Raw genomic sequence first — 24,634 nt, 5'->3', positions numbered from 1 at the left:
AACTCATGAAGGGTACATATAATTCAAGTCTATTGTTTTTTTCTTACTGAGCATTGAATGGATGATAAATTGTGTGAAAAGATTGATGACCAAGTGACATAGAGCTGTGAGCACAGTGGTTCACCCTATTTTGTAAAACCATTTCAGCACTTCTGCACCTGGTTTATTCATGGAGTAGGTAAGTAGATTGATGTAAGGACTTAAGGGTAAATTCAGGATTCTCACACTCTGAAATAGGACTACTACAATGCAACAGCAGTTCTCCAACCCACACTCCCATGAGGCATGACTTCTCACCAGACAGACATGCAATAACTTTATAATGGGGAGTTCAAAGCTCTTAGAAATAAACATAATTAAATTGAAAAAAAATTGTCGTATCTTGTTACCTCCATGAGAATATTTGTAATTTCACCCTTTTAGTTTTATTGCCACAGGCATGTTATGAACGTTATGATATCAAGCGCTATAATTAAGGGAAAAAAAGGAATGGAAGTGAAGCACTGGACAACCAACTTTGCACATACCTTAGAACCTCCTTGAACTCTTTCAACTGGTTATCTGGCACCTCAGTTCGAATAGATTCCAACCATTCTGGCATAATGCATTCCCACACAGCCTGATTTATCACATTGTATGGAATAAGGCACAGGATGCGATTCAAGCCTTCTTTTAGTTGTGTCACAGTACTGCAGCGCTTGTCCCAATACCCACCAACCTGAAACCACACATTGCCTCAGTACAACAGCAACTTATTTAGATAGCACCTTTCATATAGAAAAACAGAGGAGAGGCAACTAAAAGAAGTCAAAGAGGTGGATTTTAATTATGCTCAAAGGAAGAGATGCAGATTGAAGAACAGAGCTTTTTGGGGGAAACTCCTCAATTGTCCAACATAAGGAATATGTGGAATGCAGGAAAGGGAATTGAATGGATGGGGTCAAGTCTTCAAAAATGTCCATGAACTCCTCACACTTACTCGAGGCAACAATGGAGGGGACAGATTACAGAGAATTAAAGAGATGATTTGTATTGGAGAAAAGGGATGTGTTCAAATCTGCTATCATCGCAATTCATAATGGAATTGATAAATGTTAGGAAGCAGTTATTGTTCGTCATTCTGATTTTTTTGTAGTGCTGCTCGAGACAGAGTTCCAGGATTGGGACCTCAGCGACAATGAAGGAAAGGTGATATATTTTCACGTCAGGATGGTGAGTGGCTTGGAGGGGAACTCACACGTAGTGGTGGTCCCATGTGTCTGCTGCCCTTGTCCTTCCAGATGGTGGTGGCTGTGGTTTTGGAAGATGCTGTCTAAGGAGCCTTGGTGAGTTCCTGCAGTGAATCTCATACATGGTATACACTGTTGCCACTGTGCGTCAGTAGCGGAGGGAGAGAATGTTTGTAGACAGGGTGCCAATCAAGCAGGTTGCTTTGTTCTGGATGGTGTTAAGCTTCATGAGGATTGTTGGAGCTGCACTCATCCAGGCAAGTGAAGTGTGTTCCATCACACTCTTGACTTGTGGTAGAGGATGGACAGGTTTTGGGGAGTCAGGAGGTGAGTTACTTGCCCCAGAATTCCTGGTCTCTGACCACCTCTTGTAGCCACAGTATTTATGTGGCTAGTCCAGTTCAGTTTCTGGTCATTGGGTAACCCCCGGGGTGTTGATAGTTGGGAATTCAGCAATGGTAATGCCATTGAATGTCAAGGGTGATTGGTACATTCTCTGTTATTGGAGATGGACATTGCCTGGGACCTGTATGGCATGAATGTTACTTGGAAGATCATTGATGAAGCAGCTGAAGATGGTTGGCCCTATGACACTATCCTGAGGAATTGCTGCAGCAGTGGCCTGGAAGTGAGATGATTGTCCACCAACCACAGTCTTCTTCTGTGCTATGTAAGACACCAACCAGCCAAACGTTATCCCCCTGATTCATATTGACTACAGTTTTTCAGGGCTCCTTGATGCCACACACAGTCAAATGCTGCTTTGATGTCAAGGGTAGTCACTCCCACCTCACCTCTGGAGTTCAGTTTGTCCATGCTTGAACCAAGGCTTTTATGAGGTCAGGAGTTGAGTGGCCCTGGCGGAACTCAAACTGAGCATCAGGGAGCAGGTTATTGCTAAGCAAGTGACACTTGCAAGCACTTTTAATGACCACTTCCATCACTTTATTATTGGTCGAGAGTAAACTCATGGGGTGGAAATCATAGGGGTTGATTTGTCGCTTTTTATGTACAGGACTTAGCTGGACAATTTTCCACATTGCAGGTAGATGTCAGTGTTGTAACTGTACTGGGACAGGCCCTATGACACTACCCTGAAGAATTTCTGTGGTGATGTCCTGGAACTGAAATGATTAACCTCCAACAATCTTAACCACCTTCTTCAGTGCTGGGTATGACTCTAACCAATGGAGACAACTCCCTCCGATTCCGATTGACTCCAGTTTTGCTAGATCTCCTTGTTCCACACTCGATTAAATGCTGCCTTAATATGAAGGGAAGCCACTCTGAGAGTTCAGCACTTTTGACCATGTTAGAATCAAGGCTACAATGAGGTTATGAGCTGAGTGGCCCTAGCAGGACCCAAAGTGGGTGTCAGTGGGGTTATTACTAAATAAGTGCCGCTCGATAGCACTGTTGATTACCCTTTTTTCAGGTAGTGTTAAAATTCAAAGAAAGGTTGTATTGTCTGTTGTATGCACTGAGAACCACATTGAAGACGTCCAAAGTTAACTCACATCTGACATTACAAAATATGAACATACAAAATGGGGGCAGAAGTAGGCTATTTGGCCCCTCAAGCCTGTGTCGCGATTCAATAAGATCATGGCCACTCTGTTTGTGTTTTGAGTTTCACATTTCCATCTACCCCCCATAACTATTGATTCCCTTGCCTAACAAGAATCTATCTATCTCCGCCTTAAAAATATTCCCCGGCTCCACCACCTTCTGAGACAGAAAGTTTCAAAACTGCATAACCCTCTGAGAAATAAAATTCTCCTCAACTCTGTCCTAAAAGGATGACCCCTAATTTTAAAACATTGCGCCCGAGTTCTGGATTCACCCACAAGAGGAAACACCCTTTCAACGTCCACCTTGTTAAGACCATTCAGGATCTTGGACACTTCAATCAAGACAGCCCTCACTCTTCTAAACTCCAGGAGAAACAAGCACAGCCTGTCCAACATGTTAACACAAGACAACCCACTCATTCCACATAACAATCAATAAACCACCTCTGAACTGCCTCCAATGCATTTACATCCTTCCAATAAATTAGACCAAAACTGTATGTAATATTTGAGGTGGGGTCTGACCAATGGTCCTGTATAACTGAATCATAACATCCTTAACGTGTTCAATTCCTTTCGTAAAGGACAGCACTCTATCAGCCTTCTTGAATTTGTTCTGTACCTGTATACTAATGTTTTGTGACACATACACTAGAACACCTAGATCCCACTGCACCTCAGATTTCTCCTTTACATTTCCCCACATTACACTCCTTCAGCCAGATTTTTGCCCACTTGATAGCACTGTTGATGACTTCTTCCATCACTTTGCTGATGATGGAGAGTAGACTGATATGGCGATAATTGCCAGGGTCGGATTTGTCCTCTTTCTTGTATACAGGACACACCTGGGCAATTTTCCACTTTGCCGGGTAGATGCCAGTGTTGTAGCTGTACTGCAACAGCTTGGCTAGGGGTGCGGCAGGTTTTGGAGCACAAGTCTTCAGTACTATTGCTGGAATATTATCAAGACCCATAGCCTTTGCAGTATCTAGTACCTTCAGCTGCTACTTGATATCACGTAGAGTTAATCGTATTGGCTGACGACTGACATCTGTGATGCTGGCAACCTCTGGTGGAGACCACCCTACAGGGGGAGTTCCTGGAATTAAATTTCCCTGTGTGAGCCGACATCAGGTTTCCCAATTTCATTTCGGGATTCCCGAACTTGAAAAACCCAGCAGCTAAACAAAGGCAAGGGTACGTTTGGAGAAAAGGTAAGTTGACAGGATGCACTGTAGCTATTATACAGCGCTGGTAGAGGGAATGTATGTTTAGACCAATGGATGAAGTGAAAATGAAAAGTGCCAGTCAAGTGGGCTGTTTTATCCAGATAGATTCAAGCTTCAAGTGCTGTTGGAGTTAGAACCTCCAGGCAATTGAAGAGTAAACAATTACATTCCTGATTTGTGCATTCTAGGTGGTAGAAATCTTTTGGGGAGTCAAGAGATGGGTCACAACCTACAGATCATCCGAAATATGATCTGCTCTAGTTGCCATAGCATTTGAGTGTTGGTCCAATAAAGTTTCTCATCAATAGTGACTCCAAGAATGTACAGTGAGTGAGACATATCATTGGTAATGCCTATGACTTAAGGGGAGGTGTCTATGCACTCTAAGTCATCATTGCCTGAAACCAGTATTAACTGCCAGACTGATCAGCCCAAGTCTGGGTGTTGCCCAGTTCTTGCTGCACATGGCGACAGAGCATTTCATCACCTGAGGAACTGTGATTGGGGCTGAATATTTCTCACCTAAAGATGGAGAAAATATCATTGACCAGCTCAGATTTGTTCCGGATTTTGTGAATGGGATTTACTGGGGTATTTTCAGGTTTAAAATAAACTTACTCTTGCAAACTCCATAGGTTTGGGAAGAAGACACATGACCATGACATCAAATCGAACATCACACACAGTCTTCAACCATTTGGTGACAAATTGAGGCTTGAGCTTTTCCACCAGGCTCCCCACTTCGTCATCGACCATGTAGGCAGTGGAATGAAACCACTGAAACATCATGCTGACCAACCTGGCTAAACTTTCTGTAGGTGTGTTTTCACTTGGAGTGCAAAGGCTAACCTATACAGTAAAATAATAAAACACAGAAGTTTTAGATGAATTATTCATGTGACTTACAGGGGAAAATTCTTATCTTCAGTGTTTAGATGGTAACCTACTGGAAAACGATAGAATAAAAATCTGCAATAGTTGGATGATCAATTCACCAATGTACCGCCCAATCAGGGGTGAAGATGATAACTTTCTCCAAAGTAACATTTCAATGATAAACATCATATGCTAGGTAATCATAGTAACGAGAAAGAAAACTGGGGGATACAATAGCACAAAGTCTGTCAAGTACACCACCCACAATACTGTACAATGATTAGCTATTGGAGAGTGGTGGGAGGTGGAGCAAAGCCATCTTGCACTGTCATACCGCTGAGGAGGGAGAGCAAAGTTCTCTATCTGCATTTTTTTATGCATACAATTATTTCTCTTCATTAGCCTTGAATGCTGGTGGAATTCCTTCAAAAAAAATTCTCTAAAATCCTTAACAGTAGCTGCAGTATAATGTTCATCTTCTGTGACCTTGTTGTCAACAATAGGCTAAATTCTATGATACAATTATTATAATAGTCTGACAGTAGAGCAAGTGATCACACTGGAGTAGTGACACACATTTGGCATATGATCATAAGCTTGGGATTAAGATTGTTGTACCTCATAAAACTAGTCCTGGAACCTGAATTTTGAAATAACATTGGTCTTGAACTTCCAGTCAGCAGTGGGTTAGGTGTGAAGGCCTCTAGTTGCAATTTAAACTGCCCACTTACTGTCCGGGACTCTCCACCCTGTTTGGAGAAGGCAGGAAAGCCGGTGGAGGCGGCGAAATCAACAGGAGTCCCCAAATGGCTTTTACATCAGCAGAAGTTCCCATTCAGATAAGGGCAGCATGGTGGCACAGTGGGTAGACTGCTGCCTCACAGCACCAAGGACCTAGGTTCAATTCCAGGCTTGGGCCCGACCTTGGGTGACTGTCTGTGTGGAGTTTGCACTTTCTCCCCAGGTCTTTATGGATTTCCTCCGGGTGCTCCGGTTTCCTCCCAAAGTCCAAAGATGTGCAGGTTCGGTGGATTGGCCATGCTAAATTGCTCCGTGGGGCGAGGTTGAAGGAATAGGACGGGGGATTGGGCCTAGGTAGGGTGGTCCTTTGACGGGTCGGTGCAGGCTTGATAGGCTGAATGGCCACCTTCTGCACTGTATTCTATGATTCTACGATTAAAGTACTGCCTTGATTTGGGGTGGCACGGTAGCACAGTGGTTAGCACTGTTGCTTCACAGCGTGAGGGACCCGGGTTCAATTCCCAGCTTCGGTCACTGTCTGTGCGGAGTCTGCACGTTCTCCCAGTGGATTTCCTCCAGATGCTCCGGTTTCCTCCCACAGTCCAAAGGTTAGATGGATTGGTCATGCTAAATTGCCCCGTAGTCCAAACATTAGGTGGGTTTGCTGGGTTACAGGGATAGGGAGGCTGTGTTGGCTCGGTGTAGACCCGATGGGCAGAATGGCCTCCTCCTGCACTGTAAATCTTACGATGATAATTCCCACCCCCCACCAATGACGTAATGAGGCTCCTGTCATTGAAATCCCCCGCCATGTAACTTCAACGGGGCCTACACCAAGTCTGGACCAACGGGGATCTGGCAAGCAGTAGCTGCTGGGGGAGTGCACAGTGCCATGTCCAGGCAGTAGTAAACTGGCAGTACCCTGACACTGCCCCTCCATTGGAGAGCCATGTATCTGTGGGGGGAGAGGCGGTAAAGTTCCATGGGGCCTTTGCCATTTTATTTTCTTTTGATCGGGATGCCCGATGTCTCAGCAGCCGAGGTTGCTGGTGGGGCCCCTTAACTTTTTTTCCTTGAGTGTTTGAAAAAAGGCAGGGTAACCAGCACCGCAGGCTGCCCTCCACTGCCCAATAGCTAGAAATAAATTAGAAAATTTCACCCACCATTTTACAATGAAACCTTGGCTCGTTCCAGTCTGGGATCCAGCGATGAACAGAGTGCATAATTCTAGCGAAGCCACCGCCCTTGTTTGTCATAAACTGAAGACACAACTCTTACGGGCTGTCCAGTTCACTGGCTTACACTGTTTTTAAATGAAGCTGTCGCCCCCAAAATACTTCACATCCACCTCCCTCAAACAATATTCACCGCCCCCAATAGTGTTCGCCCCGCCAACATTGCACACCTTCCCCTTTCAACAATGCTTAGCCTCTCCCCTCGATGGATCCTGGTTCAGTCCTTCTCTCCCCACAGCATGTGACAATGCAGATTCTCCCAGCATCAACTGGCCAGGAGCTAGGGATTTCAGAAGGTGAGTCAGGAACGGGTAAACATTATCGGAGGGGGTGGGGATGAGGGAGATCTGTTATTGAAGTACACATTGTCGGGTGGGGGTGAACATTATCAGAAGGTATGGGGGCGGGGGGTGATCAATACCAGGGGGACAGGCTGAGCACTGTCACTGTTGTTGGGATGATAGGACAGGAGGAACAGTATGAACATGGTATGGGGAGGGGATGCATGAACCTTTATCAGGAAAGAGGGTGTGTCCAGAGGTGGGACGCGCTCCCGCTGTCGTTAGCTGGGAGAGTACAGACAGTTAAAATGATGGTCCTCCCGAGGTTCTTATTCGTGTTTCAGTGTCTCCCCATTTTCATTCCACATTCCTTTTTTAAGAGGGTAAGCAAGATCATTTTGAGATTTGTATGGGCGGGCAAGTCCCCGCGAGTGAAGAGGGTGATGCTCGAGCGGAACCGGTGGGAAGGGGGGCTTGCACTGCCGAATTTCAGCAACTATTATTGGGCGGCTGACATAGCCATGATAAGGAAGTGGGGGGGGTTTGGGAGCGGGTTGAGGCAGCCTCATGTAGGGGTACCAGTCTGGGGGCGTTAGTGACGGCGCCTCTGCCGTTCCCGCCGGCGCGCTTCTCCACCAGTCCTGTAGTGGTGGCGGCCCTTCGGATCTGGGGACAGTGGAGGAGGCACGTGGGAGCAACGGGAGCATCGGTCTGGTCCCCGATACGTGACAACCATCGGTTTGCCCCAGGGAGGTTGGACGGGGGGTTTCGGGTATGGCGGATGGCGGGGATTGAGCGGATGGGAGATTTGTTTTTGGAAGGGAGCTTCCCTAGCTTGAGGGCGCTGGAGGCCAAGTTTGGGTTGACGAGGGGGAATGAATTCCGGTATATTCAGGTGCGGGACTTTTTGCGAAGGCAGGTGCCATTTTTTCCACTCTTGCCAGTAAGGGGGATCCAAGATAGGGTAGTGTCTAGAGGATGGATGGGGGAGGGAAGTGTCTTGGATATTTACAAGGAGCTCATGGGGGCGGAGGAGACGCAAACCGAGGAGCTGAGGCATAAATGGGAGGAGGAGTTGGGAGGGTAGATTGAGGAAGGCCCGTGGGCGGACGCGCTGAGCAGGGTCAATGGGACTGCAACATGTGCCAGGCTTGGCCTGATTCAATTTAAGGTCGTCCACCGGGCCCACATGACAGTGTCCCGGGTGAGCAGATTCTTCGGTGTAGAGGACAGGTTTGTAAAGTGTCTGAGAGGACAGGCAGACCATGTGCACATGTTTTGGGCTTGCCCAAAACTTAGGAGATACTGGTAGGGGTTCGAGGACATCATGTTTAGAGTACTGAACACGAGGGTGGCAATGAGTCCATAGGTGGCGATTTTTGGGGTTTTAGAGGCCCCGGAAGTCCAGGGGCAGAAAGAGGCCGACATCTTGACCTTTGCTTCGCTGGTAGCCCGGACGCGGATACCTCTAGCTTGGAGGGACTCAAAGCTCCCGAAGTCGGAAGCCTGGCTGTCAGACATGGCGAGTTTCCTGGGCTTAGAGAAAATCAAGGTCTCCTTGAGATGGTCGTTGTTAGGGTTCGCACGGAGGTGGCAACCATTCATTGACTTCTTTGTGGAGAATTAATCGTCAGCAAGGGGGGGGTTTAGGGGAATGTAGTATAGGGGGTCAATTAGGCAGATCTGGGTGGGGCGGGCTACGGCAATTGCACTATGTACTTTGTTTACTGTACAGTCCTTTTGTTTTCTCGTTCTGTAATTCTACTGTTTACAATGCCAAACAATACCTCGTTAAAATTGTTTATTAAAAAAAAGGAAAGAGGACTGGAGCCTTGACGCCAGTTGGAGCTGTTGAGCTGCCAGACCATGCGGGCCAAGTGGAGAAAGAAACGGATGCGCAGATTGAAGCGTAAGCGAAGGAAGATGAGGGCAAGATCCAAGTGATGCCCCCGTAACTAAAGAACGGCAAAACCACGGTGACTGGTGGCTGTGTTTAAGCTTCACCTTCATCAGTAATCAATGAAAGATTTTCAAGCTTCCATGTTTCAAGGAATACCCGTTTGTTTCATCAGTTACTGAACTCTGTTTTGGAATGTGCTTTTATGTGGTTTTTGATGTTATAAAATAAAATTAACATTGTTTTGGAAAAGAAAAAAAAAAAAAGGAAAGAGGGCTTCCGGTGGGGTGGGCGAGCAGGGCGGCCGCAAAAAAAAGAGCTCCCGCCGGTGGCCGCGATTCGCGCCGATTTCGGGGCAATCCCCGAGACCCCACGCACTCCCCGACTATCGTCGGCCTTTGGGGCCGCCACGAGCAGCCAGCGGGGCCGGTTTAAAAGCCGGCGAAGAACCCCGCGCGGGTGTCGGAGGCTGAGGCGCCGGGCCCGGCAGGTCGGAGCAGCGGGGGCGGAGCTACGAAGAGGTCAAGGCAGCAGGCCCGAGCGCCATGTAGGGAGGGTGGTCCACGTCGGATGGCTCCCACCTAGGAAGAAGGTGGTTTGAAGCCTGGTCCCAGGTGAATGTAGAGGAGAAAGAAAGAAGATTCATGGAAGTTTGGTAAAAGTTTGTTTTTCTCAAAAAAGAAGAATGTCAGATTGATGAAGGGCAGGAGGGTGAAGGGGGAGAGAGGAGAAAGGAAAGATAAAAAACAATAAGCCGCTAAAAGATGCGAAAAGTAGCATCAAAGAAAGGAGGAAACGCGGGTTCGCCGCCGAAGGAGAAGACGAGCAAAAGCAAAAGTGCTGACAGGGTGGCAGAAGCCGAACTACAAGGCGGGACCGCACTACTTACGGTGGAGAAGATGACCGAGGTGATGGTGGTGGAGCTGGAAAAACATTTGGCGAGGCATATGGAGATCCTGAGGAAAGAGATGGTGGTCGCTGTGAGGTCATTGTTGGAGGAGGCAATCGGCCCGATCAGGGTGGAGGTGGCAAAGGCATCGGCCGAGGTGAGAGAGCAGGGCGAGAAGATGAAGGAGATGGAGGAGGCCGTGACACGACACAGCGACCAGGTCACCTCGATGGGAGACGAGCTGCGGAGGGTGGTGGAGGTTAACAGAGGGCTCCGAGCAAAGCTGGAAGACTTGGAAAACCGCTCAAGGCGGCACAATTTGAGAATTGTGGGCTTGCCCGAAGGGACAGAGGGCCCAAGGCCAACGCAATACTTCGCTAAGAAGTTGGCGGAGCTGATGGGGGAGGGTGAGAACCCCACCCTGTATGAGCTAGACCGAGCTCATCGGTCATTAAGGCCGAAGCCCAAAGTGAACGAGCCGCCAAGGGCAGTAATTATCTGCTTCCATAAGTTTTGCATGAAGGAGAAAGTATTAAGCTGGGCGAAGCAGAAGCGTGAGGTGCTGTGGGATGGTACTGCGGTTCGGATCTACCAGGACTGGACGGTGGAGTTGGCAAAAAGACGAGCGGCGTTTGGGCGAGTGAAGGCGGCTTTGTACAAGAAGGGGGTGCGATTTGGTGTGGTGTACCCGGCGAAGTTGAGAGTAATATATAAAGCCAAAGACTTTTATTTTGAGACAGCGAAGGCGGCTGAGGCGTTCGTGAGGGCAGAAGGCTTGGGACAGACGTGAAAAGCGGAACTGGAAGAAAGACTGTGGACTGTGTTTGAGCGGCTGGAAAATGTACAAATGTATAAATGTTACAATATTCTTTTTACTGATTTGTATTGAAATTTGAAATTTACTTCTCTTTGCATTGTTGCAGAGTTCAGGTTAATGGCGTTCTGTGTTGCGACGGTTAAATGTTATGTTAGTGAATTGTAGGGGTTGGATTGTTGGGTTTGTTTTGGTGTTTCTTTCTCTGGGACTGGGCGGAAGGGGGCGAGAGGTATTGGCGGGGGGGAGCCACCCGCGCTAGCTAACTAGAGTCAGTTAGTGAACGGGGTGAGGTGAGAGGAGGACTGCGGACGTTGGAGCCTGGGTAGCAGGCTTCAATGGGCCTACGAGGCGAGCAAGAGGGGGTGGAGTGAGGGATGTTGGGGGATGGTTTTTTAGGGGGGATTCTTGGGAGCGGGGGAAGGGGTTCGATGTTAACAATGGACAGGGGCGGGTCAGGCTTATGGGGCAGGGCCCGGTGGTATGGTGATGGTGGATAAGAAAGGTGGGGGGGTGAGAGACCCCCAGTAAGGATAATCACGTGGAACGTGAGAGGGCTAGGAGGTCCAGTCAAGAGGTCAAGGGTGCTTGCACATCTTAAAAGTTTGAAAGCCGATGTAGCAATGCTGCAGGAGACTCACTTGAGGGTGAAGGACCAGATGAGACTTAAAAAGGGCTGGGTTAGCCAAGTGTTTCACTCCAGATTTGATGGAAGGGCTCGAGGGGTAGCGGTGCTGGTCAGCAAAAGGGTACGCTTCCAGATGGAGAAGGTGGTGGCAGATCAGTGGGGTAGATATGTGATTGTGACAGGGGCACTGGAGGGGAGATTAGTGGTGCTGTTAAGTGTATACGGTCCCAATTGGGACGATGTGGGATTCGCGAGGAAGGTGGTTGGGGCTATTCCCGACTTAGACACGCATGAGCTGATTGTGCGGGGGGACTGGAACCTGGTGCAGGAGCCAAGGTTGGACAGATCACGGCCGCGCTCGCTGGTCTCATCAGGGGGGGCGAAGGCGCTGGCTGGGCTAATGGTGGAAATGGGAGGGGTGGACCCTTTGAGGTTCCTGCACCCAAGGGAACGGGAGTATTCGTTTTTCTCAGCGGTCCATAAGGTATAATCACGTATCGACTTTTTTGTGGTGGGGAAGGCTTTGCTGACTAGAGTCAAGGGGTCGGAATACTCTGCAATTGCAGTGTTAAATCACGCTCCACATTGGGTGGATATGGTGCTCGAGCAGGGGGCAGCGCAGAGACTGGGGTGGAAACTGGATGTGGGGCTTTTGGGGAACCAAGTATTCTGTGAGAAAATTGAAAAGGTAATTAAGGATTAACAGGCTAATTAATATGTAGGTTTCAATTGTACGGTTGAGGTGTCGAAGGCAGTCGTCTGGGAGGCTCTAAAGGCGGTGGTGAGAGGTGAGGTCATTTTGTTTAAGGCTAGGGTGGATAAGGAGGAGAGGTTGGAGCGGCAGAGGGTAATAGATGAGATGTTGGAGGTAGATAGGAGGTATGCAGAGGATGGGGACCCGGCACAGCTGGAAAAGAGGAAGGAACTACAGGCGAGCTTCGACTGACTGTCCACCAGGAAGGCGGTGCGCCAACTGAGACAAGCAAGGGGTGCAGTTTATGAACATGGAGATAAGGCATGTTAGCAGGTCAGCTCCGGAGGGAGGCAGTGGCAAGGGAAATTCTTCAGGTGAAGGATAGGGCAGGGAAGTTGGTGGTGGCCCCAGTGCTGATTAACAAGGTTTTTGAGGAATTTTATGAGAGGTTGTACAAGTCAGAGCCACTCGGAGGAAACCGTGAGATGCAGGAATTTCTTGATGGGTTGGAGTACCCGAGGCTAGGGGAGGGGGACAGGGCTACATTAGAAGGAGCAATAGTGGAGCAGGAGATAAAGGATGCGATTGGGAGGATGCAGTCGGGGAAGGTGGCAGGGCCGGATGGGTTTCCGGTGGAATATTATAAAAAATAAAAGGATACGTTGGCACCCCTGATGGTGGGGATGTTTGAGGAGGCGATAGGGAAGGGGGTGTTGCCGCAAACCTTGGGGCAGGCATCGATTTCCCTGTTACTAAAAAAAGATAAGGATCCGACGGAGTGTGAGTCGTACTGGCCCATATCACTTCTGAATGTGGACGTAAAAGTGTTGGCGAAGGTACTGGCGGGTCGGCTGGAGGAGTGCCTTCCGAAGATAATAGGGGAGGATCAGACGGGGTTCGTGAAAGGGAGGCAGCTGTTTTCGAACATTAGGAGGGTTTTGAACGTTGTTATGGCACCGGCGGAAAGAAAGGAAACAGAGGTAGTTGTGGCACTGGACGCCGAGAAGGCGTTTGATCGGGTAGAATGGGGGTACCTGATGGCAGTGCTGGAGCGGTTTGGGATTGGACCAAGGTTTGTGAACTGGGTAAAGCTATTATATAAGGAACCGAAGGCGAGTGTCCGCACAAATAATATCAGTTCGAGATATTTCTCTCTCCACCGTGGGACTAGACAGGGATGTCCTATGTCCCCCCTGCTGTTTGCACTTGCGATTGAGCCGTTGGCCATCGCATTGAGAAGTTCGGGAGCTTGGAAAGGAATAGTGCGGGGGGGATAGAGCATAGGGTGTCCTTATATGCCGACGACTTGCTGTTGTACGTGTCAGGGCCGAATGCGTCGATAGGAGGAATATTGGAGCTACTGCGGGTATTTGGGTCTTTCCCGGGGTACAAGTTGAACCTGGACAAGAGTGAGTACTTTGTGGTGTCTCGGCCGGGGGTGGGGGTGGGGGGGCTGCCATTCCGTAGAGCAGGGACTCATTTTAGGTATCTGGGGGTGCAGGTTGCCCGGGAGTGGGGGAGGCTTCGTAGGTACAACATCACTAGTTTGGTGGGGAGGGTGAAAGCCGATCTGGCAAGGTGGGACGGCCTTCCTCTGTCACTGGCAGGTCGGGTACAGGCGGTTAAAATGAATGTGCTGCCGCGATTCCTGTTTATTTTTCAATGCCTACCGATTTTCCTGCCAAAGACTTTTTTCAGGGAGATTGAGGGAATGATTACCTCATTCATATGGGGAGGGAAGGTGGCCCGCGTGAGAAAGGTGCTGCTACAGAGGGGAAGGCAGGCAGGGGGTTTGGGTCTCCCGAACTTGTTGTATTACTACTGGGCGGCGAATGTGGAGAAAATGCGGAGCTGGGTCAGAGGGGTGGATTCTCAGTGGGTCAGAATGGAGGAGAGTTTGTGCAGGGGGTCGGGGCTGAAGGCACTTGCAACAGCGCCGCTCCAGATAGCTCCGGGGAAATATTCAGGGAGTCCGGTAATAATAGCTTCATTGAAAATCTGGAGGCAGTTTCGCCAACACTTCGGGTTGGGTTTAGGGTCAAGGGAAATGCCGATTCGGGGGAACCACAGATTTGAGCCAGGGAGGTGGGATGGAAGTTTTCGGAAATGGGAAGAGAAGGGGATTAAGACGCTAAAAGATTTGTTTCTTCGGGGTCGGTTTGCAGGATTGAGGGAGCTGGAAGCGAAGTATGGGCTAGAGCAGGGAGAAGGGTTTAGGTACATGCAGGTTCGGGATTTTGCCAGGAAGGAGATACAGAGCTTCCCAGAGGAACCGGCCTCCACATTGCTGGAGGAGGTGTTGACGACAAGGGGACTGGAGAAGGGGGCAGTGTCAGCTGTGTACGGAGCTATTCTGGAAGAGGATAAGGCACATTGGAAGGGATCAAAGCAAAGTGGGAGGAAGAGCTGGGAGAGGTTATAGAGGAGGGGGTCTGGTGTGAGGTGCTCCGGAGAGTGAATGCCTCCACCTCATGTGCGAGGTTGCGGCTGATACAGCTGAAGGTGGTATATAGAGCGCACCTCATGAGGACGAGGATGAGCCGATTTTTTTGAAGGAGTAGAGGATGTGCGTGAGCGTTGCAGGGGGGGGGGGGGGCTGCGAATCACGTTCATATGTTTTGGTCCTGTCCAAAGCTAGGGGAGTACTGGAAGGAGGTGTTTCGGGTAATATCCAAGGTGGTGCGTGTGAAACTGCACCCGGGTCCCCAGGAGGCCATATTTGGGGTGTCGGACCAGCCAGGGTTCGAAACGGGAGCGGAAGCAGATATCATAGCCTTCGCCTCGTTGATCGCCTGAAGGCGGATCCTGCTGGGATGGAGAGCAGCCTCTCCACCCAGTGCCCTGGTGTGGCGGGGGGACCTGTTGGAAGACTTGACCCTTGAGAAGGTTAAGTTCGAACTGAGGGGAAGCTCGGAGGGGTTCTACAAGTCATGGGCACTATTTATTATGCACTTTCAAGAACTGGATAACATCGAACATCAGTTGGGGGTTGGGTGGGGGGGTGGGGTGGGGGGCTGTGTAGATTAAGGGTGACTATGGGTAATCCCTGATTCCTTTTTGTCATTTGTTTATGTAAACATGTGGGCTGAGGTTTGGGGGTTGGTGGGCGGATGGGATCGTTGTTATTATGGGGATTGACATATCTTGCTGATCATTGTTTATTGTTTTTTTAAAAAAATATTTTTATTAAGGTTTTTTAACAACACAATTTTTTGCCCTTACAATCAACCCCCCCCCCCCCCCCCCCCACAAAATAACGCAAATTCTCCCTGAGCAAGATATATACATGGCAAGATGGTATATTTACATAGCCTTATACACTGGCTCTTGGCCGCGCGTACCGTTTTCCCCCACCCTCCATGCTATCTCCCGCTAGTCCATCCCCTCCATCTCCCGTTTCCCCCCCCCCCCCCCCCCCCCCAGGGTTGCTGCTGCTGCTGATCGACCTTCTTCTAACGCTCCGCGAGATATTCTAGGAACGGTTGCCACCGCCTGTAAAACCCCTGTGCAGACCCTCTCAAAGCAAACTTGATTCTCTCCAATTTTATGAACCCCGCCATGTCGTTAATCCAGGCCTCCAGGCTAGGGGGCTTCGCCTCCTTCCACAATAGCAAGACCCTTCACCGGGCTACTAGGGACGCAAAGGCCAGAATTCCGGCCTCTTTCGCCTCCTACGCTCACGACTCATCCACTACTCCAAATATTGCTAGCCCCCAGCTTGGCTTGACCCGGACTTTTACCACCTGGGATATTACTCCCGCCACTCCTCTCCAGAACCCCTCCAATGCCGGGCATGACCAAAACATATGGACATGGTTCGCCGGGCTCCCTGAACATCTTTCACATCTATCCTCTACCCCAAAGAACCTACTCAGCCTCGCCCTCGTCAAATGCGCTCTGTGAACCACCTTAAATTGTATCAGACTGAGCCTGGCACACGATGAGGAGGTATTAACCCTGCCCAGGGTGTCGGCCCATAGCCCTTCCTCAATCTCCTCCCCCAGCTCCTCCTCCCATTTACCTTTCAGTTCTTCTACTAGCGCTTCCCCCTCTTCTTTCATCTCTTGGTATATTTCCGACACCTTGCCCTCCCCGACCCATACCCCCGAGATCACCCTATCTTGAACTTCTTGTGCCGGGAGCAACGGAAACTCCCTCACCTGTCGCCTCACAAAAGCCCTCACCTGCATATATCTAAATGCATTTCCCGGGAGTAACTCAAATTTCTCCTCCAGTGCCCCTAGGCTCACAAATGTCCCGTCAATGAACAGGTCCCCCATTCTTCTTATCCCGGCCCGATGCCAGCCTTGGAACCCCCCCGTTCATCTTCCCCGGGACAAACCGGTGGTTACCCCTGATCGGGGACCACACCGATGCTCCCATTGCACCCCTGTGTCTTCTCCACTGGCCCCAGATCTTTAGTGTTGCCGCCACCACCGGGCTTGTGGTGTATTTTGCGGCGAGAGCGGCAGCGGTGCCGTTACCAACGCCCCCAGGCTCATTCCTTTACAGGACACCATCTCCATCCTCTTCCATGCCGCCCCCTCTCCCTCCATAACCCACTTACGGATCATCGCCACATTTGCTGCCCAGTAGTAACTCTCTAGGTTTGGCAAAGCCAACCCTCCTCGGTCCCTGTTGCGTTCCAAGAACCCTCTCCTAACCCTAGGGGTCTTATTTGCCCACACATACCCCATGATACTCCTACCTACTCTCTTGAAAAAGCCCTTGGTGATCACGATGGGGAGGCACTGAAACACGAACAAAAACCTCGGAAGGACCACCATTTTGACCGACTGCACCCTACCCGCCAACGAGAGCGGGAGCATGTCCCATCTTTCAAAGTCCTCCTCCATTTGCTCCACCACCCTCGTCAAATTCAGTTTATGTAGGGCCCCCCAACTTCTGGCTATCTGGATCCCCAGATACCGAAAACTCCTCTCCGCCCTCCTCAGCGGTAGGTCCCCTTATCCCTCTTTCTTGGTCCCCTGCCTGTAATACAAAAAGCTCACTCTTCTCTACATTAAGCTTGTAGCCCGAGAACTCTCCAAACTCCTTCAGAGTCTGCATGACCTCCACCATCCCCTCCATTGGGTCCGCCACGTATAGCAGCAGGTCATCCGCATATAGCGATACCCGATGCTCCTCTCCCCCGCGGACTATCCCCCTCCATTTCTGAGACTCCCTAAGTGATATGGCCAAGGGTTCGATCGCCAATGCAAACAACAGGGGGGACAGGGGGCACCCCTGTCTCGTCCCTCGGTACAGCCGAAGGTACTCCGACCTCTGCTGGTTTGTCACTACGTTCGCCACCGGGGCGCTGTAAAGGAGCTTAACCCATCTAATAAACCCTCCCCCGAACCCAAACCTGCGCAATACCTCCCAGAGGTACTCCCACTCTACTCGGTCAAAGGCTTTTTCCGCGTCCATAGCTGCCACTATCTCCGCCTCTCCCTCCTCCGATGTCATCGTAATCACGTTTAAGAGCCGCCGCACATTGGTATTTAACTGCCTGCCCTTTACGAATCCCGTTTGGTCCTCGTGAATCACCCCCGGGACACAGTCCTCAATCCTAGTGGCCAGTACCTTCGCCAATAGCTTAGCATCCACATTGAGGAGCGAAATCGGCCTGTACGATCCACATTGCATTGGATCCATGTCTCGCTTTAGAATCAGGGAGATTGTCGCCTCCGACATTGTCTGGGGCAGGGTTCCCTCCTCTCTTGCCTCGTTGAAGGTCCTCACTAGTAGCGGGGCCAGCAGGTCCACATATTTTCTATAGAATTCCACCGGGAACCTGTCCGTCCTTCCCTGCCTGCATGCTCCCCAAACCCTTACTCAACTCCTCCAACCCAATTGGTGCCCCCAAACCAACCGCCTCCTGCTCCTCCACCCTCGGGAACCCCAGCTGGTCGAGGAATCGCCTCATCCCCCCTTCCCCCCCTGGGGGCTGGGATCTGTACAGCTCTTCATAGAAGTCCTTAAATCCCTTATTTATTTCCATTGCACTGCGAACCGTGGCTCCCCTTCCATCTTTGATTCCCCCTATTTCCCTCGCTGCCACCCTCTTACGGAGCTGGTGCGCCAGCATCCGACTCGCCTTTTCCCCGTACTCGTAAGTCGCCCCTTGCGCCTTCCTCCACTGTGCCTCCGCCTTGCCCGTGGTCAGCAGGTCAAACTCCGTCTGGAGCCGTCGCCTTTCCCCAAGTAATCTTTCCTCCGGTGCCTCTGCGTATCTCCTGTCCACCCGCAAGATCTCCCCCACTAGCCTCTCCCTTTCCATTCCCTCTATCTTCTCCCTATGAGCCCTGATGGAGATCAGCTCTCCCCTGATCACCGCCTTCAACCCCTCCCATACCACCCCCACTCGCACCTCCCCGTTGTCGTTGGCCTCCAAGTACCTTTCAATACACCCCCTCACCTTCCCACACACCACCTCATCGGCCAGCAGTCCCACATCCAGCCGCCACAGCGGGCGTTGGTCCCTCTCCTCTCCCAGCTCCAGTTCCACCCAGTGCGGGGCATGGTCCGAAACGGCTATGGCCGAATACTCCGTCCCCCCCACTCTCGGGATGAGCGCCCTTCCCAGAACAAAGAAATCTATCCGGGAGTAAGCCTTATGCACGTGGGAGAAAAAAGAAAATTCCCCCGGTCTTGCAAACCTCCATGGGTCCACTCCCCCCATCTGATCCATAAACCCCCTAAGTACCTTGGCCGCCGCCGGCCTCCTTCCCGTCCTTGATCTGGAGCGGTCCAGTGCTGGGTCCAGCACCGTATTGAAGTCCCCTCCCATTATTAGTCCTCCTACCTCCAGGTCCGGAATGCGCCCCAACATGTGCTTCATGAATCCAGCATCATCCCAGTTCGGGGCGTATACATTTACCAACACCACCCACGTCCCTTGCAACCTACCACTCACCATCACATATCTCCCTCCATTATCCGCTACGATAGTCTTGGCCTCAAATGACACATGCTTTCCCACCAGAATTGCCACCCCTCTATTTTTTGCGTCCAATCCAGAGTGAAATACCTGTCCTACCCATCCCTTTCTTAACCTGACCTGGTCCGCCACCTTCAGGTGTGTCTCTTGGAGCATTGCCACATCTGCCTTCAGTCCCTTCAAGTGCGCGAACACTTGAGCCCGCTTCACCGTCCCATTCAGGCCCCTCACGTTCCACGTTATCAGCCGGATTGGAGGGACTCTCACCCCCCCCCCCCCCCCCCCCCCCCACCGACTGGACATCTCCTTTTCGGGGCCAGTCCCTTGTCCGCGTCTCCCTCACTCTCCAGTCCCCCAGCTGGGGGACCCCCGCCCCAGCCACCTCTTCTGTGTCCCGTTCTCTTTCGGCCAGTGTAGCAGCAACCCTTTCCCCCCCCCCCCCACCTTCCCCCCCTCCCTACTCTCCCCCCTTCCAGTGGTGTTGGCCATTGTGTGTAACCCACAGTCGCGCTGGCTGCAGCATTCCAAATTTCACTCCTTTCCGATGCAGCACCGCTTTGGCCCGGTTGAAACCCGCTCTCCGCTTAGCGACCTCCGCGCTCCAGTCCAGGTATATTCTGATCTCCGCATTGTCCCACTTACTGCTCCGTTCCTTCTTGGCCCATTTCAGGACCCTCTCTCTGTCCGTAAACTGGTGAAATCTCACCACCATCGCACTTGGCGGCTCTTTTGCCTTGGGCTTCCTCGCTAGCACTCGGTGCGCCCCATCCAGCTCCAGCAATCTCGGGGGGGCCTCCACACCCATCAGCGTCTCAATCATTGTGCCCGCATATGTCGCGGCATCGGCCCCCTCCATTCCTTCTGGGAGACCCAGGATCCTCAAGTTGTTTCTCCTTGATCTGTTCTACAGGTCTTCGAGTCTTCCCGCCCACGTCCTGTGCTGCGCCTCGTGCCGCTCCACTCTCTCCGCCAGGCCCACGAGCTCGTCGTCGTTCTCACTCACTTTTTCCTGGATCTCCTGAATCTTCACCTCTTGGGCTTTCTGGGTTGCTCCAAATTTTTCCACCATTGCCAGTATAGGCGCCACCATCTCCTTACGCAGCTCCTCGAAGCAGCCCTTGATGAACTCTTTCATCTCCTCTCTGTCCGTGGGCGCCGCCATTTTGTTTTTTTCTTCTTTCTTCTCCCGCTGCTCCAGGGCCGCTTTCCTCGCCGTTTCACTGCGGGTCCGGTCCATGCAGGTCTGTAGGGGACTTCCTCCGTTCTTCCCCACGGGTTTTGTTTTTTTTAAAGGTCCGTTGGGGCTCCGTTAGCGGGCCCAAAAGTCAATTTCTGCGGGAGCTGTCGACTCGCGCGGCTTAGCTCCGCATCGCCGCGACCCGGAAGCATTATTGTTTATTGTTGATGGGTGTAAATGTGGGAGAAAATGTGAAAAAGGAGAATAAAAATATTTACAATAAAAAAAAAGGAAAGAGGGTGTGAGCACTTCCAAGCTGGGTGGAGGGGTGATTGGGCGGGGGGGGAGAGAACGTGTGTGAGCATTGTTGTGGGTGTAACATAACATTGTCCGGGGTTAGATGAACATTGACATGGAGGTGAATATTGCTGTCATGAATAAACATGGTCATGCCTTGGTGCTAGAGGGCTTTGTTACTCCAGCTGATTTATTTCAAGCTCTGCTCCTCAGCAGCCTTTACACCTGCTAGGAAAAGCTCGGAGTAAATCTGCGTAAAAACCAGGGTACATATACGGCAACAGACCAAGTCTCCGGGATTCTAACCATCTGATTCCACTATTGTAGGGAATCGTGTAGCCACTCAGCAACATAAAACCGGCAATTGGAAGTTTAAACTTCCTGCATACATACCATGCATGTGTGCCCATTGAGACTGCCTCAGGTTTCTGACGAGCGCTTGTGACTTAAGTTGAGTCATTCGCTGCTCCCCATATCTGAATATTCAGGCCATTAACATCTTTCAGTTCACTCACATGCATTCATTATCTTCCATGCACTAGGTTTGTTCCAATATAAACGTAAGTGCTGTATTACAATCATCATTGTATTTACCTACCAAAACCCAGATTCCAAACTGGCTTAATAGTCGCTGATCATTTTTATCATCATCCTTGTTATCATACTCCATATTGTCCAGTGAAGGCAGGGACAAGGACAGCCCCATTTGTCTTCTTCGATTTAATTCAAACTCCCGCTGCTCTGCATGATATTCAGCTTCTTTTAGCAAGCTGCAGTAAAACAAACAGAGTTACAACTGCTAAACATTCTCATTTTGGGAATAATATCAGAATCAGTACCAATTCTAAAAAGACAAATTCCTCTCAATAAATTTATTTTGATCCCAACCGTCATTAAATCCCTCAGTTGTACATTACACCCTGAAATCAGTAATGGCAAAATTTTGAAGAAGTCTAAAGGCCATGTTTCCAGCTCTGGGTGAGTTTCGCTCTTTTACCCATTTTATTTCTTTCAGAGTTCAACAAAATAAATTTCCGATCCTGGCCAGGCAATCAGCTGGTCACATAGAGCCTTTGGCATTTTCTAATACAAGATAAAGATATTTAAAAAACTAAAATCTGACCTGGATTTTCACAGAGTCAGACGACTCAGGAGCCCTTTAAAAACGGTAGGTGGGTCCTGACTCCAGGATTCCCGACCCCAGCCCCAGGCTGTCTGATTTTCAAGAGTGCGGGCAGATTCCTGTCAAAAGCTTTTATCAAACACTCCAAACTTGGCTGGCTCCATCACAGAGATAGGCAGCTCCTACCTCTCTGGAATTTTCATGGAGTCATACAAGTTTTTAAAGAGTCGTGCTTCACAGCCCCTCAGAGAAATCATGAACACTAGACTGCATGAAGAAACCATTTAAGAACCAAGTTCAAAAGGTCCTCCTCATGCCCCCTATGCAAGCTCTGCCTTTCCACCTCCTCTGCATAGCCCCTCATGCCCCATCTGCCAGGTCATGGCAAGTCTGTACCCACTGCCCCTCTGTACACTGTCTAAAACCAGTGAATCCTATAGCGTATAGTGGTATGTCTGAAAATAAACTTTGGAAAAAATGTAATCCATTCATAACTTTCTCCTGTGTTGAAAAAAATCATTTCACTGCAAGCTGATAAAATGTTAATCATCCAGATCCTTTAAAGTATCAAAAACTAAAACCACAAAGCCTTCAAACCATAACTTGTGTAAACAAACATACTTAAATTGATAGCAGAGGTCAGAGAGCTTGAGCTGTCAATCAAACAATGCTTTCTCAAGGGATTAGGTGGTTTCCTACTCCAATAGTTTCTGGGCATTCAGCCAAACCTCATTATGTAAGCTTTGCTGAGAGCCCAGACAATCCTTATGGTTCTAAAACACCTGCTCCCCAGAAGAAATATTGTTTGACAGCTCAGGCTCTCTGATCTCTGCTGTCAAGTGGTTTCAAGGGTTTGTGGGGATTTTTATTGATAATTTAAAGGATCTAGATGATTAATATTTCTATTAGCTTGCAGTGAAATAGCTTTGTTCTCGAACAAGTGACCAAATGCTTGATCAAAGAAATGGGTTTTAAGCAGAATCTCAAAGGAGAAGCAGATGGGTTGAGAGATTGAGGGACAGAATCCCAGAGTTTAGGGCTAAGGCAGCTAAATGCAAAAGTAAACCTAAAGTCTCCATTTTAAAACTGATTAATTATAGTACATATGCTGTCTTTGCTACAGGAGTTCAGCCTATTATGAAACAACTTTTGTTAACCATGACAAATGTGTCAGAGTACGGAACATCCATAACAGTATATCATCAAGATCATCCAATTTTAAGGATTAATATTATTGATTACCTGACCACTGATTCCACAGTACAAACTAGTTCCTCTGCACCACACTCTCTGGTGTTCATAGGAGGGGGCGAAGTCTGGTAAAGGTGAGTCTCTGCTGCAGCACCAATCTCACTGCTATGGTGGTTGTAGTGACATCTTTTGCAGTAGCGCACTGGTCTGTTTCCATGGCGACCACAGCATCCTGCTGAGAAGCAGGTAACAATGGCTCTCCGAACGTGTGAGCTACAATTCTTATGAGGAGCAAAACCTTCATATTAATAAAAAGCCACAAGTTCAAACTTTTATTACTAGAAAACATTATTTGGGCTGCTGTCACGCACTAAACTTTGAAACAGCCCCATGATGCATATCATGATAGAGTGGCCAACAACTTTGGATAGGTTCTAATATCTTACTTGCTGCTGATGAAACATCATGGACCACTTTAAAATTAATGTGTGCTTGCATTTTTAAATTGCTATTTAATGTTAGTTATACTTTAGAAATTGCCAGACAACAGACACAGGCCAGATGGCAATCTTAGCAGCAGTCCAGTCAAGTAAGTACAGGCAATAAAAATATGATAACATCTGTAGAGAGAGAAAATCAGTTGACATATTGTAACTATGCTCTTACAGTTCTAATGAAAGATCATCAGTCAGAAATGTTTGCTTTGTTTCTCTCACCATAAACTCTGCCTAGTCTGCTGAGTGTTTCCAGCATTTCTGTTTTTATTTCAGATTCCCAGCTCCCATAGTATTTTGCTTTTCAGTTAGTGTGTCTGATGGGTCATATTTGTTTCCAGCTCTGCCACCTAATTTTATCACCAAGAGGAAAAGGAGTCCTAGATTTGGAACCAACCTATGAATTAGCAAACCGTTACATTCCATTCCCTCAACTATCAAGTTGGATCAATAGAAAATTCAAGGTTTGGTGAGGTTAAATTGTTTAAATATCCATTACTAACCAGCTAAATTCCAAAAACAAATGTGAAAGTATTTTCAATGTCGAGTGACCTTAAGCAAAATATTGGAGGATATTTCACATCACCTGAAATTTCGCCCTACCCCGTCCCCATTTTATCTGACAAATTCACTTGCAGACCAGTCAATAAGCAACAATTCCACAAAGTGTCCTGATCAGTACCTCTTCCAGTCCCAATTGCAGATAACGAGATGACCATGACATAAGAATCTCCGTGAACAGCTACGATTTAGAGTGTGCTCATAAACTACATCAGCTGACCAGATTGTTATGTGTACATGTGTAGCCCTAGTCATTAGTGGGAAGTACCAGGTATTGCCAGGTTCTGTTCTAATTTTATTAATCCATCTCCCCTCTGAGGAAGTACCAAATACAATGAAACATGTAACTCTGCTTTCTATAAGAATTTACATGAGCAGTTAAATGCCATCAGGGGGAAAGGTATTTGTAGTGGTGGACACTGCACAGTTGATGAGCAAGATATGTAACCCATTCTTTTTTTGTTTGAAGAAAATTTTTGTTCTCCTATTTCTTATATCAAATCAATACATGGCTGAAATTCTTTCCTACTCTGAAATTAATTGCAATTGAACTGCAGAAAACAGCTGACAAATTCAGTAGTTTACAGAAGTTCAAAGAGGACAGTAGATCACAGCACTGGTGACCCATCCCTGATTCTGGAACCTGTTGTATTGTCACACCTGCATTCTCTGGTCATTGCTCCTCACTTAACAATGTCAAATTACTTTAGAACTGAGAAACTGACATTAATTGTTGATCACAAATCTGGAGTCAAACTACA

The 24,634-nt window shown here is 49.0% G+C and overlaps 1 protein-coding gene across 2 annotated transcripts in view; it reads right to left on the bottom strand.

The window, feature by feature from the left end:
- The window catches only part of LOC140404135 (protein unc-79 homolog), a 347,086-nt gene that overhangs the window by 243,670 nt on the left and 78,782 nt on the right, over positions 1–24,634 (bottom strand). For both annotated transcript variants that reach the window (XM_072492555.1, XM_072492562.1), the window contains exons 12-15: positions 22,870–23,099; positions 21,103–21,274; positions 4,651–4,881; positions 528–718 (exon numbers count right to left, since the gene is read on the bottom strand). In XM_072492555.1, coding sequence (XP_072348656.1) covers positions 528–718; positions 4,651–4,881; positions 21,103–21,274; positions 22,870–23,099 — 824 coding nt within the window. The remainder of the gene's footprint in view (positions 1–527; positions 719–4,650; positions 4,882–21,102; positions 21,275–22,869; positions 23,100–24,634) is intronic.

Source organism: Scyliorhinus torazame, chromosome 2 (genome assembly GCF_047496885.1).
Source record: "Scyliorhinus torazame isolate Kashiwa2021f chromosome 2, sScyTor2.1, whole genome shotgun sequence".
Lineage (NCBI taxonomy): Eukaryota > Metazoa > Chordata > Chondrichthyes > Carcharhiniformes > Scyliorhinidae > Scyliorhinus > Scyliorhinus torazame.
The sequence above is the reverse complement of the archived record's forward strand: the minus strand, read 5'-3'. Positions and strand labels throughout refer to the sequence as shown.